Source organism: Lingula anatina, chromosome 9, assembly GCF_051362555.1.
Source record: "Lingula anatina isolate TDL-2025a chromosome 9, LinAna3.0, whole genome shotgun sequence".
NCBI lineage: Eukaryota > Metazoa > Brachiopoda > Lingulata > Lingulida > Lingulidae > Lingula > Lingula anatina.
This window is the reverse complement of record NC_141775.1, coordinates 5,636,389-5,653,102: the sequence shown is the minus strand read 5'-3', so window position 1 is coordinate 5,653,102 and position 16,714 is coordinate 5,636,389. Positions and strand designations below refer to the sequence as shown.

Here is a 16,714-nt window from a genome sequence, read left to right as displayed (position 1 = left end):
TCAGTCCCCTTTTGTAATGTGACACAAAAGGAAAACCGCTTGATATACAACTGCCAAAAATAAAACAGAGATCAAAACAGGATTAAAAACATTTCAGATAAAACTCTCTAACCAATACATGCCCATTTTAATACACCTTGGTCCTGGGCTATGGAGAAATGAAGGCACCAGTTTGACTGTGGACTGCAAGAATACAGTATATATCAGCATCTGGTACGTGCATCTATATATATATATATATATATATATATATATATATATATATAGTAGAAATAGCCTGGCCATGAGCAAGGAGTGGCCAAAAACTGACCATGCTGACCAAACTTAGGTTTACTAATAAAAGTTTCAACAGCGGGCTTGCTTTCTCTTACTCACAGACACACACACACACACAATCTGTCTAGCTCTGTCTTCTTTTTCTCTCTTTCTCTCTCTCTTTCTCTCTCTCCCTCTCAGTATTCATATTGAGCTCCTTCATGCCATTTTGTACACCCTGAATAACTTGCTTAAAACAAATTACCAAATATTTACACAAGGAGTTAATCAATACATATCAGTCGATCATTCAGTAATTCAGTGTATCTCTTGATCCACCCAGCTGACCAAAGAAATCCTACAATTTATAACACCTGTACCAGTAATCAGCTGACCCTAGTACCTTACCTGCCACTAAAAGACTCCATACATCAGAACCAGCCGAAACAGGACAGGACAGTCTGACTGACCACTGGCTTAGACTGACCACTGACTGAAACTGACCACTGACTATAGCACCACTCCACTGACCAGTGGTCAACAGCTAGCCAGCTCTGGACCAGACTGGTCAATTCTATTCTGGTAAAAACACCAGCCAAATGCAGCGCCTACAGCAGGATGCTTTGACCTCCAGAACCCTCCTGCAGTCAATACTGCAGACTCAGGTCTGATGCATGACGTGATAGTGGAGAGCCTCTTCCACAGTGGTCCAGCTCTACATCTGACCTAGCCAGTCCATTGGTTTAATTTTTGATTGGTACATTTGGAGCTTGTGATAGGGAGTACCCCCCCCCCCCCGGCCCATCTCCCCATAGTACAAGGCATGACCAGTCATACTGGTGCCATACAAAACTGACTGCACCACCCCTTACTGACAAAATAGGCCCCCCTCCGGCAACTGTTGCAGGAGTACTTAATGTAAAAAAGGGCCTTAAAAGGCATGGTTACACTCAGGTCAACTTAAACTAGACACTGCTTTAAAATTGTTCCTATTCAGGTATCATGCAGTCAAACTTCACATACTGTAGGCAACCCTCTCCTACCCCCCCCCCACCCCCTTCCCCACCCCCGACAAGACCCCTTCCATTCCCTCTCAATTGTAAGCCTCATGTACAACCTCCATCTGTAGTGATCTCTGGTAATCTGACAATATAAATTTGGATTGATCTACATGTAACTCTATACTAAATAAGAAATAAAAATCTCAAGTATATTATCTGAATCCAGATCCATGACATTCTTTAAAATCTTATAAGCCCTACTTTGGCAAAGCAATTACCTTTATCAAATATTCAATGTTAAATCCTAATTTAGCAAGAGAAACTGCACACTTGAATCTTCAATCCTAAACTTCTAGCTGATCTTGTTAAAAGCTATTATTTGTGTAAAATGATCCCGTGAGTAATTGTTAAAAGAGGTTATCTCCTGAAGTGAACCCAGTGCACCAGACATCTTTTATCTCAAATATCTGGAATCATGTTCTGTGCTAGAGGCTTTTCTAGTCAGGAAATATTTTGGCAATGCTACAAAAGAAATATCATGCAATATCAACATAATTATGATTTGATAGGCCCTCCCTTAAGGCCAACAAGGCACCAAAACATGTCATAAAGCCCAGAAATCAATGATTAAAGATATATTTTTTGCCTGACTTTATCCATAGAAAAATTTGACAGATTTGCTTAAACTGAATAATTCAAAAGGCAGTATATGGTCCAACTTGCACTTTTTCCTCAATCTGTCTTTATTTAATTTATTATAATAAATGTTGTGAGTTTCATATCTTGTCCATTCTTTTTTAGTTTAATTTCAATTTTATTTATGTATTTATTTTTATTTATTATTATTATTATTATTATTATTATTCCAGCTGGGATTGTAAAATCACTTCCAGACCGCATGCAGTTCATTGTTTTTACAATACAGCAAATTAAGCCATTCAGTTTTAAAGTTTTGAAAGAAAACACTTGGTGACATTTAAACAAGTCCTGAAAGTTGTAGCTTCTTAAAACATGGGCAGATGAAACGAATCTGAAAAAACATCCATTTTATTTCCAGCCTACAACAGCAAGGCTATTTCCTGCAACAATACAATGAATCTTACTTTTTGCAAATTGAATCTATTGCTCCAACATTCACTTGTAGCCCTGCCATTTCGCTCAAGGCACTAACACAAGGACTGTTAAACTTCTGCTTGAATAATAGATCAATTTTTTGGCACAAACCCATTTCGGTAAACATCTCCTGACTCAGGAAGCTAATTTGGTCCATTTTGGAACTTTTCTATTCATTTAATTTTCCATTTCACATGATGCCTGAGTGCTATGATTAAATTGCGTTTAACCATAGTTAATTGCATTTAACCACTGGTCTGGGAATTTATCACCTGGGGGTTTTCCACATTATACTCACCATGAGTTCACTTCAGGATAACATTTCTTCAAACCAACCAGTTGGTTTATATTATTTTAGACCAAGCGGAATTTTTTAACCACTTCTATATAAAATTTTTGGTTATAAATAAATTTCATGACTTATCATTAACCTTGGACTGAGTAACAAGTGGTAAGGGTCCAAGCTAGTCTTTACTAAAATTAGAATAGGATTACTTTAGTACTGGTTTAAATTCCCCAATTCAACAAGGAGCCCTGAGTAAGATTTTAAAGGGGCATTACGTGGTAAATTATTTGAAGTCATTTCCTTTTCAGGCCATTCAAGTGAAAAGGAATTTAAACCAGTTGATAGTAAATAACATTAAATCCTTTTATTTGAACAACGAGCTCATGGATTTGAATATTCTGTTTCTCTTTCATTTTACATAACAATCCTTCAGGATGTTACAAAATATGAAGAATGGGTCATTAATTTTCATTGATTATTTCATTATTTAACTGAGATGCAAATGCCAATGTATATTCTCTATTTCAATGGATTAAAAAAGATGGGAAATTTATTTTCCAGAGAGAGCAAAATGTAAAGCAAAAAAAAAAAGGGGGGGGGGGGGGGAGAGGTTAAACGATCAAAAGCTAGAAACAAACACACATTTGTAAAAAATCAATCTTAATAACTCCATCTAGCTTCTACTCACTGTGTGGAGGGCCTCCTGTTCCGCGCTGTATCTGAAGATTGCATCTTTCTCATTTTCTCCATATGTCATCAAGATGACTCATTTATATTGATGTCACCAGCAGTTACAGTGACATATTTATGTCTGAGGAGACAAAGTTATCATTTTCCATTCTCTCTGGATGACATCCTGATGGGGTGTGCTGTATAATGGCTACCTTCACTTCCTCACCTGCTCAGGTGGTGTGAACGCTCTAAAGTTTTCTCTCCAATAAGCTTTTTCTTCTTCTTTCACCTAAAAAAATTAATGGATTGTAATTTGTAACTTTATCCGTAAAGGGAATTAACAATTTTCTCTGACCAGTATGGCTTTGATGAAATATCTAATTAAATACCCATCCTTATCTTTACTCATACTGCACATAGTGTTTTACAAACCTGTACTCAAGTATTTGTTTCCCCCTTGAATCCAAATTACATATATCTCCCCAGAACTGAAGACTTTACATCTCTCTTGGTAAATTTTGAAATAAAAAAATTACACTGTGAGCCTGGTTTTCATCCACTGTCCGACCACGCCCACCTCAAATATTCACTATTCTCTTTTCCTTCCATTTTAAATATCAATTATACCACAATAGATCAGAAAGCACCTGTCTAAGGAACAAAGATAAAAAATGTCCTCATAAAAAACTACAAGTTAATTGTTTCTAAAGAGCTGAAAAGTGTTCCTTCTTGTGAGACTTGACATCCAACCCTCTATTTTATCTCTTTTCAGCGAGGATGTACTTTTAAACCATGTATTTTCAGAGGCAATTTCAAAACCTGTTTCATATCATATTGTACATCACAGAGCAATTATAGTAGAGAACCCATTGTATTATAAAAACAGTTTAACTGATTTGTCTGCCATCTGCCATGTCTTTGAACACATTTCAGGAAAATGTGCATACTTCAGGTGTGTTTAGCACAGATCTAAGTTAAAACCTATGGGTCATTCCACAAAAAGTGAACATTTCAGTCTTTTCAGAATCATACACATTTTGTCAGTCAAGCACATGCACTTTCACATGCATATGATACACACACTCTCTCTTACTCTCTCTCTCTCTCAAAGACACACACACACACACACACACACACACACACACACACACACGAAGAATCACATTTGTGAACTAATTCCCATACATGTAAACAAACACACACACACTTAAGTAAGATCTTTAATCTGCTTTTATGAAGATACTTTAGTCTGCAAAACCTTGATATGTTATAAAATTTATGTTATAAACAACAAGTATGAACATCTTTCACATGAACATTTATCAGAAGTTAAATTACTATTTGGCACACCCATTGCCGTGTTACGTGTTATGCTTCCCGATTCAAACGAAACTCACCTTTCATGTCTCTTAAATCAGGATTTTTAACATAAAATACACTTTTCTAAAAAAAAAAAGGTACCAAGAATTTCTATTAAATCTTAATAAGTGATTTCCATACTCAGGCTGTCTGATGACATCAGCAGGACTACTCCAGGTTCAGGTAAACCTTAGTGTGCCATGTTACAGTACAGTTTTCTGAACTGCTATCCATCCAAGCCGCATATGCACATTATGTAGAGTCAGCTGTCTCCGTAGTTTATATATATCTGCCCTGCGATGTGACTTGGCCCAGAAATAAAGCCAGTTTACACACACTGTTGGAGTACGGAAAATAGAAGTGGCACTAAATTTTATCTTTCTTATAAGAGGCATTTTGACTAGGTAAATTTTGATAAAATATAATGATAATAGTATTGTTTTATCTCTCCTAAACTGACCAAGTTTAACTTGATTCCATTTTGTGAAAAAAATTCAACATTGACCAACTCACATCAGAGGAGACCTCAATATGTTTCTGATCTCACGTAACATTATAGAGCACTGACATCTTGTATATAAGGGTCAAAGCATTAAGACAATGACTTACTTAGAACAGGAAAATTATTTTAAAATACTACAAAAAAACATCAACAGTATCAGATATTTATTTTATCTCGAAGGAATTATCTTAACTAGGGTAAAAATGAAATTATGGATCATTTCTATGTCACAAGAAATGACTGTGTCAAAAACTTCTAAGCAGCTAGCATTTCAGGCAATTTTGGTCTTAATGTGAGTTTGTTTTTTTAATTAAACTTAAGTTTTTCTACTAGCCTGGTACCTCTTTAGATGTGCAATTGTCTGGGGCAAGTGCCTAGTAGCACAAATTGTTTGCCATGTGGGTAATTTTCAAGGAGAAAGATATTTATGTGGTTTTAAATGTAGATTTTTATAATTTCCTGTTGAATATCTGGTGTCGGTGGTATGTTTCATTCTTTTTTTAAGACTTAAAGCACTGAATGATTAGCCTTGGACTGGAATAAAAAAAATGAATTGCTTATTCACAGGAACTTGGAGGCAATATATTTTGTTTATGTTCATTAGCTCTGTCAAAGTTAAGGCAATGGTTTTTAAATATTTGGGGTCTGTTGTGCGATGGAGTCAGTAAGTCAGGGTAGCATTTAGTTAACAATTTTTTTTTCAATTGTTTGCATGGATTCTCTCTGCATCAAAATACCACGCGATGAATGTTTTCAATTTTTATCAAATTGGGAGAAATAGAACACCTTAAAACACAACAACTCACTCAAAAAAGGCAAAAATGATGAAAAACATACATAAAAATCATACCCAAAGGTGAAGACCAACTTTGAACTTGTGAACAAAACTTGGCCTACCTCTACACATCTACGACCCACCTGCCACCCTGTGCTTGCCTACAAACTGCCAGCAACTAATCTCAGCCAGATTAGCACTACCTTTAGGAGTTAACTGTATTGAATTACAATCTAATAGTTTTATCTGCAGGTTATCAGAACAACATTTCTCTTTTCAAAAACACGGGGGTCTTATGCCTGGTGATAAGAAAATCCAGTCCTGGCAACTATAACTGTGCCACCATCAGTCATGTAGCCTACAATTTAAAAGAGGGGTGGGGACCTTTCCACTTAAAAAGTGAAACATTCCTTTTTAATGGAACAGCACCTAGGTCAAATTTAAACTTGCAGATCTTTTCTCAGATGACAAAAAAGTCAGAAAAGAAGATAATATTAAATGAAAATAATAACAAAATAATAAAGAAAATAACTCTATAAGCCATGGTAGTAGTTAGTGCCATCTGTCACAGTCTCTAATGTTTGAATAACAGCTAGCAGACACTGCTGTGTTGTCTGTAACATTTTCCTTTGAAATTCAAATAGGTGGATTTGTATAATTATTTCAACTTATCGATTTTTTGCAGACTTAAGTAATTTCATATTTAATTAGCAGGTTAAAGATATTACTTTATAGTGTGTGAGTGTGTGTTTATGTGTGTGAATGAGTTCATGAGTGTGTTTCTGTGTGTGTGTGTGAGTGTGAGTGTGTGAGAGAGAATGCCTAGAATAGGAGGGAGGGAGAGATGGAAGGGGTTTGAGAAAAAGTCATTCTGACTTCATTAGTTTTTAGACCAAGTTTGTTACTATAGTAATTACATCTATACTGTGTAGTATAGCCTGAATAATAATAATAATAATTTTATTAACGTCTCACGTTTTAAAAAATGAAACCCACCCTACTAAGGGTTATGAGAGATTAAAACCTGTACTACTGCATTTAAATTTCATAAAAGTTCTTTAAAAATATAAATACTAGTACTGAGAATCCTTACCTTAGGCTGTATTCCCAGAACTTTTAGATCGATCTATCCCCGTGGGGAGTCTCACTAGATTACTGTCAGATAATCCGGCTTAAATGTCTGTCCCACCTACTACAAGCTGTAAGGGGGTAATTAACTTTCGTGTCCACTCGGCTGACAGTTATTTAGCGTGAACCCCCGGGGAGTTAGGTCGATCTAAAGTAGATCGATCTAATCTCTGGAAATGGGGTCTTAGTTTTCTGCCTCACACATTAAGTAGGTAAGGCCTCATAACTTCCTGTGTTAGAAACTCTCAATGCGATTAATATACACTTCCCGGGTAAACTGTTTCCTCTGTCCCACACTGAAGTACGTACAGTATATCATTTGCAATTCAAGTCCTTCCAGATCACCCTGAGCTTCAGAGATAACTTGACACTATCCTCTTCACTACGACAGGGACACTATCGTCTTCAGACGATCGATGAGAATAGTTACACGATCGACGAGATTAGTTGGACGATCGACGAGATTAGACGATCGACGAGAATAGTTACACGATCGACGAAAATAGTGACAGCATTAGTTTTAATACACCGTAGATGAGAAATGTTTGACAGTTGAATTGACGAAAGTAGATGTTGAATTTATGACAGGATCATTTAAACTTGAAACTGAATCGATGGGAAGGCAGTGAATCGACGAAACATAACTGAATCGACGACATGATTTTTTGCCCTTTTGGCCGCCCATATCGGGGGCAATCGAATGTGGTCAGAGGTAACTTGACACGATGAAGATAGGCTATTGTGAAGAGGTTAGTGTCAAGTTATCTCTGAAGCTCAGGGTGTTCCAGATTTGTATCAGTTCACATACCAGTTTCACAATGTTTAAGTATTTTATTTCTAGCTATGCATTACTTCGGCACGCCAGTTGTTGTAAGTTACGTCTCTTGTAGCCCTGAGAGTTTCTGACACTGCCACGAGTATTGAGGCCTTATACTGTACCAGGGTACATGTGATATAACTTTTTAACTAGAAACGTTTACTTGAAATGCCGAAAACTAAGGTCATACTGTAGCCGCTCTTGTTGTTGTTAAAATTACATCTATTTATTTTTTCTCTTCACTTATCAACCGTAGCATACATTTGTACATTTTACTCTACGCTCTACTGATAGATTAACAAAATTCAGCGGTATAATTTTATTAAAACTTACCATTAAAAGCTACACCACTGTAGCGGTAATCAGTTTACCGGAAGTAGGGTAAATCCCTGGTCCAAAATGGGATTCTATGTCAGTCAGTAACAAATCTCTTACTGCATGTCGTTCAAAATTGTATTGACATATCGGTGATCAGAATTCCATTTTTTATTTCATTTTTACTGATAAACAACAAGATAACACTTTATCATCTTGCATTCCGATGTGCTTGCGTTTGTCCAGGGAATTATATCAGACATAATTCCCTGGTTTGTCCGACTCTGGCGTCAACTACTGCCACCTATCGCAAGATTTCCAAATCAATGACCATGACTTACACATATCTGGCGCAAAAGGATCGAGTATTTCGCCAAACATATGTGCGTTTGCAAATAAAATAAAAATAAAACAATGATCAATGTGTTGAAATAAATTGAAATTATCCGCTACTATGAAAAGTGAGCAGTTAAGACATGAAATTGTGTCAAATTCATTTCATTTTTTTTTTTTTTTTAGATTCTTCAAAACAATTTAAAAACAGTTCTAAATCCTGTTTAGGAATGATCAGTGCTTATTCATAGCGAAAACGTTTTGTTTTCAAAAAGGTCAATGTATAATTAATAAAAATAAGAAGAAGAAGAAGAAGAAGAACCCCCCTACATATTTCCTACTTTCCTGTCCTATTCTTTAAAGACTGCTCAAGATAATTTCGGTTTTGTATTATAAACTGATGTGTCACACTTCCAAGTGACAAATAACCTTAAAACAACATTGAAATAAATAAATAAATAAGCGGGATGAAATTACTGTAAAACCATATAAAATGTAAACCGTAGCAAAAAAAAAATGATAAGCAGACGATTTTTCCATATTAGACAACTAGAACCCATGGCGAGCATCCTTCGCCAACTCAGAACAGGGAATTATTTCGGATATAATTCCCTGCTCAGAATGAGCTTTCAAGAGGATGCAAACTTTATGATAACGGCACGTCGTTCTGGTTGTTCCACCCGGAATAGTAGGGTCGGCTTGAAACTCACCAATGCTGACTTTGGTCACGGAATGTTCACAGGGCTGGGGTGAGATGCTGTAAGACCCCTGAGAACCAGGGTGATGGCACTTGGCAATTTGCCAAATACCTGAATATTTTTTCAACAAAATCAGTCAGCCGTTATCCCACGTAGTTGCCCTACCCAGAGGGTTTGAACACTGTTCTCTAGCGCCACGTGCTTTTCCCCTATAAAAACCTGTGCTCAAATTCTCTTTCACACAGTAGTTTGGCAGTTGAAGAAGTAGGAAGAACGACTGAGGAATATCACAGGATTACCAACTGTTCGCGGTAACCACGTTTTTATTGACTTATTGTAGGTTATTGCTGACAAAAAAATCTGTTTTCGTAGTCTACTTGTTATGAAGGTTCGAGGTTCAAGTTTTTAACCACGGATTATGCTTAGCAATATCTTTGTCCCAGACAGAGTAAAGTTCGGTGTTTTTTTCTTTTCATTCCGTCTTATGTGGGCATGCTGACTCAACCAGATCTCTGGTTGCAAGTTAATTCCAATTCTTTAATTTGCATTTTAAATATAACCATACCAGAATTCTATTAAAATCCTTACTTTCATACCTGTCACACGGAATGAGTATTCTGTTACTGGTTACTTTCCTGTTTCAGACAATGAAGATTTCGTTTGTGTGTTTGCTTGTGGCAGCGGTAATAATGCTGTACGTCCACAGAACTGAAAGTTTGCCTCGCATCCGCCTGCATAGCATCCGTTTGCCTGTCCCTGTTCGTGACCGGGATGGAAAGAGCCTGAAGCGAGGAACTGGACAGCAGTCTTACTGGCGAAAACTCGAGAACGGTCCCTTCTTCATCACAGAGTGTGCGGTGTATGTTGCAAGTAATAACCTGGACGTGCCAATATCTCTTATCACCAGTCTTTGCCAGAGGGCCCATGGGCTGTACATAAAGGGTACAAAACGTAACGAACAAGCCTATGTCGGCAGTATAAGGAAGGCTGCGGAATCTAGGCCTGCTTCAGTGAGTTGACTGACAAACTGACTGTTTTAGCATCGAACATTTCTAACCAGCTTAATAGTATATTTTGAGTAGGTTTTCTTGAAAATTAAAAATGCTATGTATCATTGTTTATGATTCAAGAAATTAAAAAAAGTATTTAAGTCCTTAAGTTCTTGGCTAATAGTTTAAATGAATTTTAAGTTCTTTCTGAAAATTTTTTCTTCGTTCCAAATATAAGTTTCCTTGTATTCTTCCATTCAATTGTCTCCCATACCATAATTACAATATAGAGGACCCATTTTTTGTCCAGAAAACATTTTGATTTGTTCCAGTTCTTTCTTTACCTATCGTATTGAATTCCAGAGACCTGCTACATTGAGAGACGAGAAAAGTGGACCAACTGGTTACTGGGAGAAGCTAGCAAACCGAGACTTCTTCATCAGTCAGTGTGCCGAGGACGTGCGTAAGGCAGACAGCAAGGCGACAGACGATGCGGTTCAGACCATCTGCGGCAGAGCAGCCGAACTCTATCGCACCTATACTGGTAGAAACCAGGCCGCCTACTTGAGTTGTATCCAAGAAGCAGTGAGCTCGCTTTCGTCAGGGGTAATTTTTTAAAGTCCAGTGCGATTTTTTCATGATGTCCAAAATTAATGTTTTATGATTGAAATAATCAAAAGAAATGGCAAGTGTCGAGTGATTTTAACTTTGCATTTTCAATCGATGATAATTTGATATTTGCCACAAAAAAAACTTAACAGCTTTCTTAGTAAGAAAGATACAGCAATACGCGTTTGCTTTCATTAACTTAACAGCCACCGATTTAAACAAAAATTATCAGACTTGTGCATACGCTTTCGTCCTCGGTACCCTTTTTGTTTCAAAACCACGATTAATATTTTATTTTTATTACCTCGTTCATTTATTTTTCATGCAATTATACATAATACTGCCTCATGGGTAAATTTAGCTTTTTTCTCCTCTTGATGTCAACTTATTTTCCCTCTTCAGAGAGGCAATCGTGGGCCAGATGTAGACGACACCGAGACTGAAAATGATGTCACGGATAAAGAAATGAAAGAATTCCTTGATGCACTCTTAAATTGGTAAATATTATAATTATCCAAGTCTGAAAACATCTACTCATAAAGTCATCCTCACTTTGGGCTTACTATTTCAGCAGTTTAATGGTCTACTTTTATGTTGATTTTCTTAACGTTAGGTTTATTACATAACAACGCGTTTTGTGAACACAAATTGTGGCTTAAAGTTTAATACTTAAAAGGTGTCGGCCGTAGTATTATTGATACTATAGCAACGTAATTTCACATAATTAAAGAACTACTCTGAACAGTTAGAATTTTTCACTTTTATTTTCAGAAGAGTAACCACCACCAACTATTTGGAGTTCTTGGTTGCGATCGGTTATTTTTTCGATTTAGATGGGCAATAAATCAGTCTATATTGTGTATAATTTGTTTGTTCTTGTTAGTTATGAAACTCTTTTCTAGTTGGCTTAAACTCTTTTCTAATTTTTTAAAACATTTTTTGGTAAAAATGGCGGATAACTATAGTATACTTTTCCTATATAATCATGGACACTGCAAATAGTATAATAACACAAACACTTTATTAAACTGTAAATGCTGACGCTATCGTCGCTCATGTTAGTTGAAAAAAAAAACAGGAATAAAGACGATACTACAGTTTGACATACGGTACATAAACATGTCAATCATCTTACAATCGTAACAGTTACTACTGGGATATCCTATCCCCATCAGACCAATTAGGGCACTCTTATCTGAAGGTATTCTCTCACAGGCATTTTCAACAAAGGCGTCTTGCCTCTTCATCGCTGGTACTAGATCACCCTTGTCTAGGGGAATCCTGACTTGCCAATAAAGCATATTTCGAGTTACCATGCTCGTTCAAAAACAAAATGTCTCTTATGGAGTGTTTGCATTGAAGAAGCAAGAATTCACCGATTCACCGATTCACTTTTTATCTGCTCATCATAATTACTTAAAATGCTCGTTTATATTACATATATCATTTTTTAATGTGCATGTAGTTGTGTCCTTTCTGCCTGAGCGCTTAGCGTCAAATGGACACAGCTCTAAATGCCGCATGCGCAGCACTACTTACCACAAGAAAGCGATAGCCTCCTGCGCAAGTTGTCTCAGCCAGGAGAAATCAATTCAACTCTAATTCATAAAATTCAAACGCGTTGAAGTATACATTTGATCTCAAAGCCCGGCATAGAATATGTTGTATACTGCATGCAATTGGCGGCGGCATAACCTTATCTGCTAACTCGGGGTTGAGAGGGGTGAAGCAATTTTAGAGAAGGGTCCTTTTTTTACTGAAAAAATTAACTTTTCGTCGCGAGACCTATTTTAAATATTGCTACTTTTTCTCGACAAAAAGGTATTTCATTCTAATCTACCTTCTAACCCATTATCAATCCAGAATAAAAAAAAAACTTGTTATTGAAACGTCTAGCGTGGTAGGCCTATACCATTGTCCACCAAAATATCCACTTATCGAAGAGGGTCTGTTTTGCGGACTTCTAGTGATAAGTATTAAATTATTAGATGCTATATATTTAAATTAAAAATGTCATTTCAAATAAAAACTTCTAATTGCACGGCTTTGATAGAAAAGATGGGCGGGTATCGTACACGTGGACATCCTTTGTATCAAGAAACTCGGAGACACCCAAACATTTCCTAGACCTCCATTTCACTTGAATCATGGAGAGATGATAATCAAGAAATATAAACATTGAAAACAATGGATTCAAAGAATGCCTAAGTTGTAATAATTAAGATTAAGGTATACTCGAGACCGTCAGAAGGCCAAACCTCACGCCCCAAAGCTCACGTTCGCTTCATCAGCAACGGAAATTTAAGAAAATAGTCATGGAATATCTATTCTTTTTTATCTCCAAAGTTGTCACCAAACCAACAAAGTCACACGCATACAAATCACAAGGGCGGATCGAGGCCGTCTTCTGGGTCTTTTGGATTTTCAAGTTTACATTGATGGGGATCTATTTCTTTTTGTCGGAAGTCGGTCAAAAATAAAGAATGGATCAACAAAGATAATTTGGAAAACGGTCAGAAAATAGCTATGGATCCGCCCCTGAAATCTGTGCTGAATGAAGGTAAAATATTCAATACCAAAAATCAGTATCTTGTACGTAAGAATTTGAGGTGTAGCTTACATGTACTCTGTAGGGTCGGGTGTAATAGGAACGGTAGTCTTAGGAATTAATAGAAGTCCGGGGTCCCATATGATAAGTATGGGTAAGGGTTAGTTGGAGTATTGGGGTCAGCAAAGGGACTGAATGTCACCTGACATAGTAATGGGAAACTGTTCATAAGCAGACTGTTCCACTACCATTGCCGTTGTGTTTGCTTTTGCATCGTATGGAAAATCTTAGCTGCGGCCATCCCTGAAGTACGTTTCAGCACGCTCATCTTCTCTCTCTCTCTCGCTCTCTCTCATCCATTCATTCTCCCATTCTCTCTCTCCTCTTTCGCAGCTTGACGTGGCATAAACCTAGCTGATTTGTTTTAGCAAGACGCCCGTGTGTATAACGTGTATATCGAAGAAAGAATTTGGCCATCCTCGTGCAGTCCCCTAATACACGAAGTGAAAAATCACGCAAGCAATCTCAATATTTCTATACCTTGACTTTGAGAACAATTTCTTTAATTATCATTTTCTGTTGAACTAAACACCGTTTAAATCGTTCAATGAACCCAGCCTGTTAATCTTAGGCTAGATAGATAATCACTAAAAACCAAGGCACAATACAGAAATCGCATTGAAATTCCGAGTTTTTCTGCCAGAACCTGTCGTAGAAGCAAATATTTTCCTCTGACCCGAGTTATCATATTGCGTCATTTTACTAACCATATCATGACATACCTGGAAACTCCATCCCAGCAAAGGAGCGCAAATTTCCTGAAATTTTGATGGAAATCTCGTCGCAGTCTCGCTCTGTTTGTGTCACTAGCGGTGTCAGGTAACTCGATCCTGGAGACGAGTATTTAAGCACCGTCTACTCCCTGCATTTGCACATGACTGGGGGACTGGACAGAAGTGGAAGAAGTCGAAAACCATTGGAGGCTGATTATATCAAAAACGACCGAGATCAACTGTAGGTTAACTGTAAGTAAAGTAGGTAGACCTTTTGTTTTTAATATCACCGTGTTTTGCGACAAAGGTTTAGCCAAAACGAACCAGAAGTTCTTTCGGTCATAAGCTATTTTTTCATTCTTTTACTTTTGATAAGTCTATTAGATCTGGTATAAGAACATGAAATTTCCTAGATTAGACAGTCTGTTTGTTGACGTCATCGTTATAACGTATGTGTTCACATAGGTCTGTATATATATATACACAATCTTTCTCGAACAAACGTCAATCTCGCACGCGCACGCACCCGTGTATTAATACATATATGCTTTCATGTAAATTTCACTTCAACCTTACTGAATAGAATAGTTAGTGCACACTTCAATGACCTTCTGGTCTTATGTTATTGAACAGTGCAGCTTTCTGTAGCGCTCCAGTTTGAGAGACTGACCAAGCTTATATGCTTTCTATGACCTCAGAGAGTCACCTACACTCGACGCGACCAGTTAAAACTAGATTAATATTGAATAGAATATTAATTGTGAAAGGGAGTAAAAATCCTGCATTTAGAACAGGTGTGACGAAACTGAGGGTCTGTGTAACAGATAGTCCGCCCTCCATATAGTTATAATGGTTAGGGTTAGCCTGTACCTAAAGTGTGTCAAAATCTAGGGAGAGGCTTACCTATACAAATGAAGAGAAAGCGGACTCTCTTTCATGGGGGAGTCTCTGTCACGTACGTTACACTGGACAAACTGGTGCGGTACAGGACAGCCCTTCCACTCATGTCTGCAAAAGCCCGCGCACAAACACGCACGCACATACACGTGAACACAGTCCTTCTCGAACAAACGTCAAACTCGCACGCGCAAGCACACGTGTATTAATTTTAAAAAAAGAGCGCCAAAAACATTATTACTTTATCTTTCAGAGCAGCTCTGCGATGAAGTTCACGATTTTATGTCTACTGGCCGTCGCCTTTGCAGTATATTACGTCCATGAGGCGGATGCTTTTAGAAGAAGATTCCGATTTCGCGTACGCATCCGAATACCACGCATCCGGTTACCACCCGTCAGGCTACCCCGAATTCGCCTTCGAATACGCTTTAACAGGATCAAGCATGCCCTTAAGAGATTAACAATGAGAAAACCGCCCAGTCAATGGGAAATGCTCGCTAACAGAGGGGTTTTCGTGCCAGAGTGCACAAAAGCAGTGCGTGAACAGGAGCCCGATGTGCATGCTTCCGATGTGGCCAACTTGTGCAACAAAGCATTCGATTTCTACGTTGCTCACGGTCCCCGTAATGAGCAGGGCTTCACGAATGCAATTGTGAGGGCAGCAGAGGTTTTGTTCAGCCGGGTAAGTTCAGGAGAGACATTGGCACTGGTGTGATTGCTATTTTGTAGAACACACCAGGATTAAAATTCACATTGACACATTTATAAGAGAAGTAGATTATTTTCCCCCCAAAAGTGGCTCATTGGCAAACTCCACATTGGTTTTTCTTCCTATTTCATCTGTTTGTTGTTTTCTTAATTTTAGCACTTGATTTGATTTTTTATTTAACACTAGGATCAGCCAGATACTCTATCCGATGAAGAGATTGCAGAGATGGAGAGAGAAATAACATCCGACTCGGACGAATTTGAAGACACAGCCGACTTTCCGAACTCGGACGACACCGGTAAGAAAACTCATTATGTCGCGTTTTGCTGATGAACATGCCTATTTGATTATGTTCCTCTTACTTGTTACTGAATAGTGTTTTTCAATTTAAAAAGTTCCATCATCTCACCTATCCACTACCCTCCAGTTTACCACCATCTCAACTCATTCCGTCTACAATGTGAGGGAAAACATAGTTGTTTTATTGAAGTGAAATAGAAGTTTCCACTACCAGTACCACTGGATCCATTAAAAAACTAATTTCACTTGGGTTATCATTTACCCCTTTGGATTTTACACTACCATATGGTCCATAATTCCCACCTGTTTAAAACTACAGTGTATGTAGCGTTAATAGACGTTGATTGAAAAAAACTTTATTCATGTAGTTCTACATCATTTACCATTTATTTGTAGAGAAAGTCGAATAGCTGATCCAACCACGTGACTTAAACACAGAAGTAATGTCCTGTCAGGAGACCGTCATGTTGAGATTTTTGATCAAAATCAACTTTCCGCAGCAATAAAATTGTAGAAAAAGTCGACTAAGAGCTGTTCAAGTGTTTGCTTTTGCATCGTATGGAAAATCTTAGCTGCAACCATCTTTGAGGGGCGGAGCACGTTTCAGCACACTCACTTCCCCCTCTCTCTCTCAT

General features: G+C 37.6%; 3 protein-coding genes across 11 annotated transcripts in view; 2 read left to right on the top strand and 1 right to left on the bottom strand.

The window, feature by feature from the left end:
* LOC106164505 (chloride intracellular channel protein 4-like) overlaps positions 1-16,714 on the bottom strand; it is a 30,125-nt gene that overhangs the window by 8,416 nt on the left and 4,995 nt on the right. The window contains exons 1-2 of one of the 8 annotated variants that reach the window (XM_086996143.1): positions 9,267-9,286; positions 3,344-3,616 (exon numbers count right to left, since the gene is read on the bottom strand). The gene's annotated coding sequence lies outside the window, so the exon portion shown is untranslated. Of the gene's footprint in view, positions 1-663; positions 936-3,343; positions 3,617-4,724; positions 4,744-4,827; positions 5,300-6,085; positions 6,243-8,241; positions 8,494-9,266; positions 9,287-16,714 lie in introns of those variants that run through there. The other 7 variants (XM_086996137.1, XM_086996139.1, XM_013542443.2 and 4 more) reach the window with 7 other exon arrangements.
* LOC106164485 (uncharacterized) lies at positions 9,433-11,717 on the top strand. The gene is made up of 5 exons (XM_013542418.2): positions 9,433-9,565; positions 9,899-10,264; positions 10,607-10,849; positions 11,255-11,349; positions 11,624-11,717. Coding segments are annotated over exons 2-5 (702 nt in total). The 5' UTR covers positions 9,433-9,565; positions 9,899-9,901; the 3' UTR covers positions 11,625-11,717.
* LOC106164468 (uncharacterized) lies at positions 14,261-16,614 on the top strand. 2 transcript variants are annotated; one of them, XM_086996146.1, is made up of 4 exons: positions 14,261-14,425; positions 15,324-15,752; positions 15,966-16,077; positions 16,476-16,614. In XM_086996146.1, the coding sequence occupies exons 2-4, from the start codon at positions 15,336-15,338 to the stop codon at positions 16,487-16,489; spliced, it is 543 nt and encodes a 180-aa protein (XP_086852272.1). In that variant the 5' UTR covers positions 14,261-14,425; positions 15,324-15,335; the 3' UTR covers positions 16,490-16,614. The 2 variants fall into 2 exon arrangements, with proteins under 2 accessions (XP_086852272.1, XP_086852271.1); XM_086996145.1 differs by having other exon boundaries at positions 14,286-14,434.

Bases quoted from the DNA above. Each gene is read 5' to 3' on its own strand.
- LOC106164485 (XM_013542418.2), top strand. From the start codon at position 9,902: ATGAAGATTTCGTTTGTGTGTTTGCTTGTGGCAGCGGTAATAATGCTG. The intron at 10,265-10,606 runs GTGAGTTGACTG...ATTGAATTCCAG, and splicing joins CGGAATCTAGGCCTGCTTCA to AGACCTGCTACATTGAGAGA. The intron at 10,850-11,254 runs GTAATTTTTTAA...TTCCCTCTTCAG, and splicing joins TGAGCTCGCTTTCGTCAGGG to AGAGGCAATCGTGGGCCAGA.
- LOC106164468 (XM_086996146.1), top strand. From the start codon at position 15,336: ATGAAGTTCACGATTTTATGTCTACTGGCCGTCGCCTTTGCAGTATAT. The intron at 15,753-15,965 runs GTAAGTTCAGGA...ATTTAACACTAG, and splicing joins CAGAGGTTTTGTTCAGCCGG to GATCAGCCAGATACTCTATC.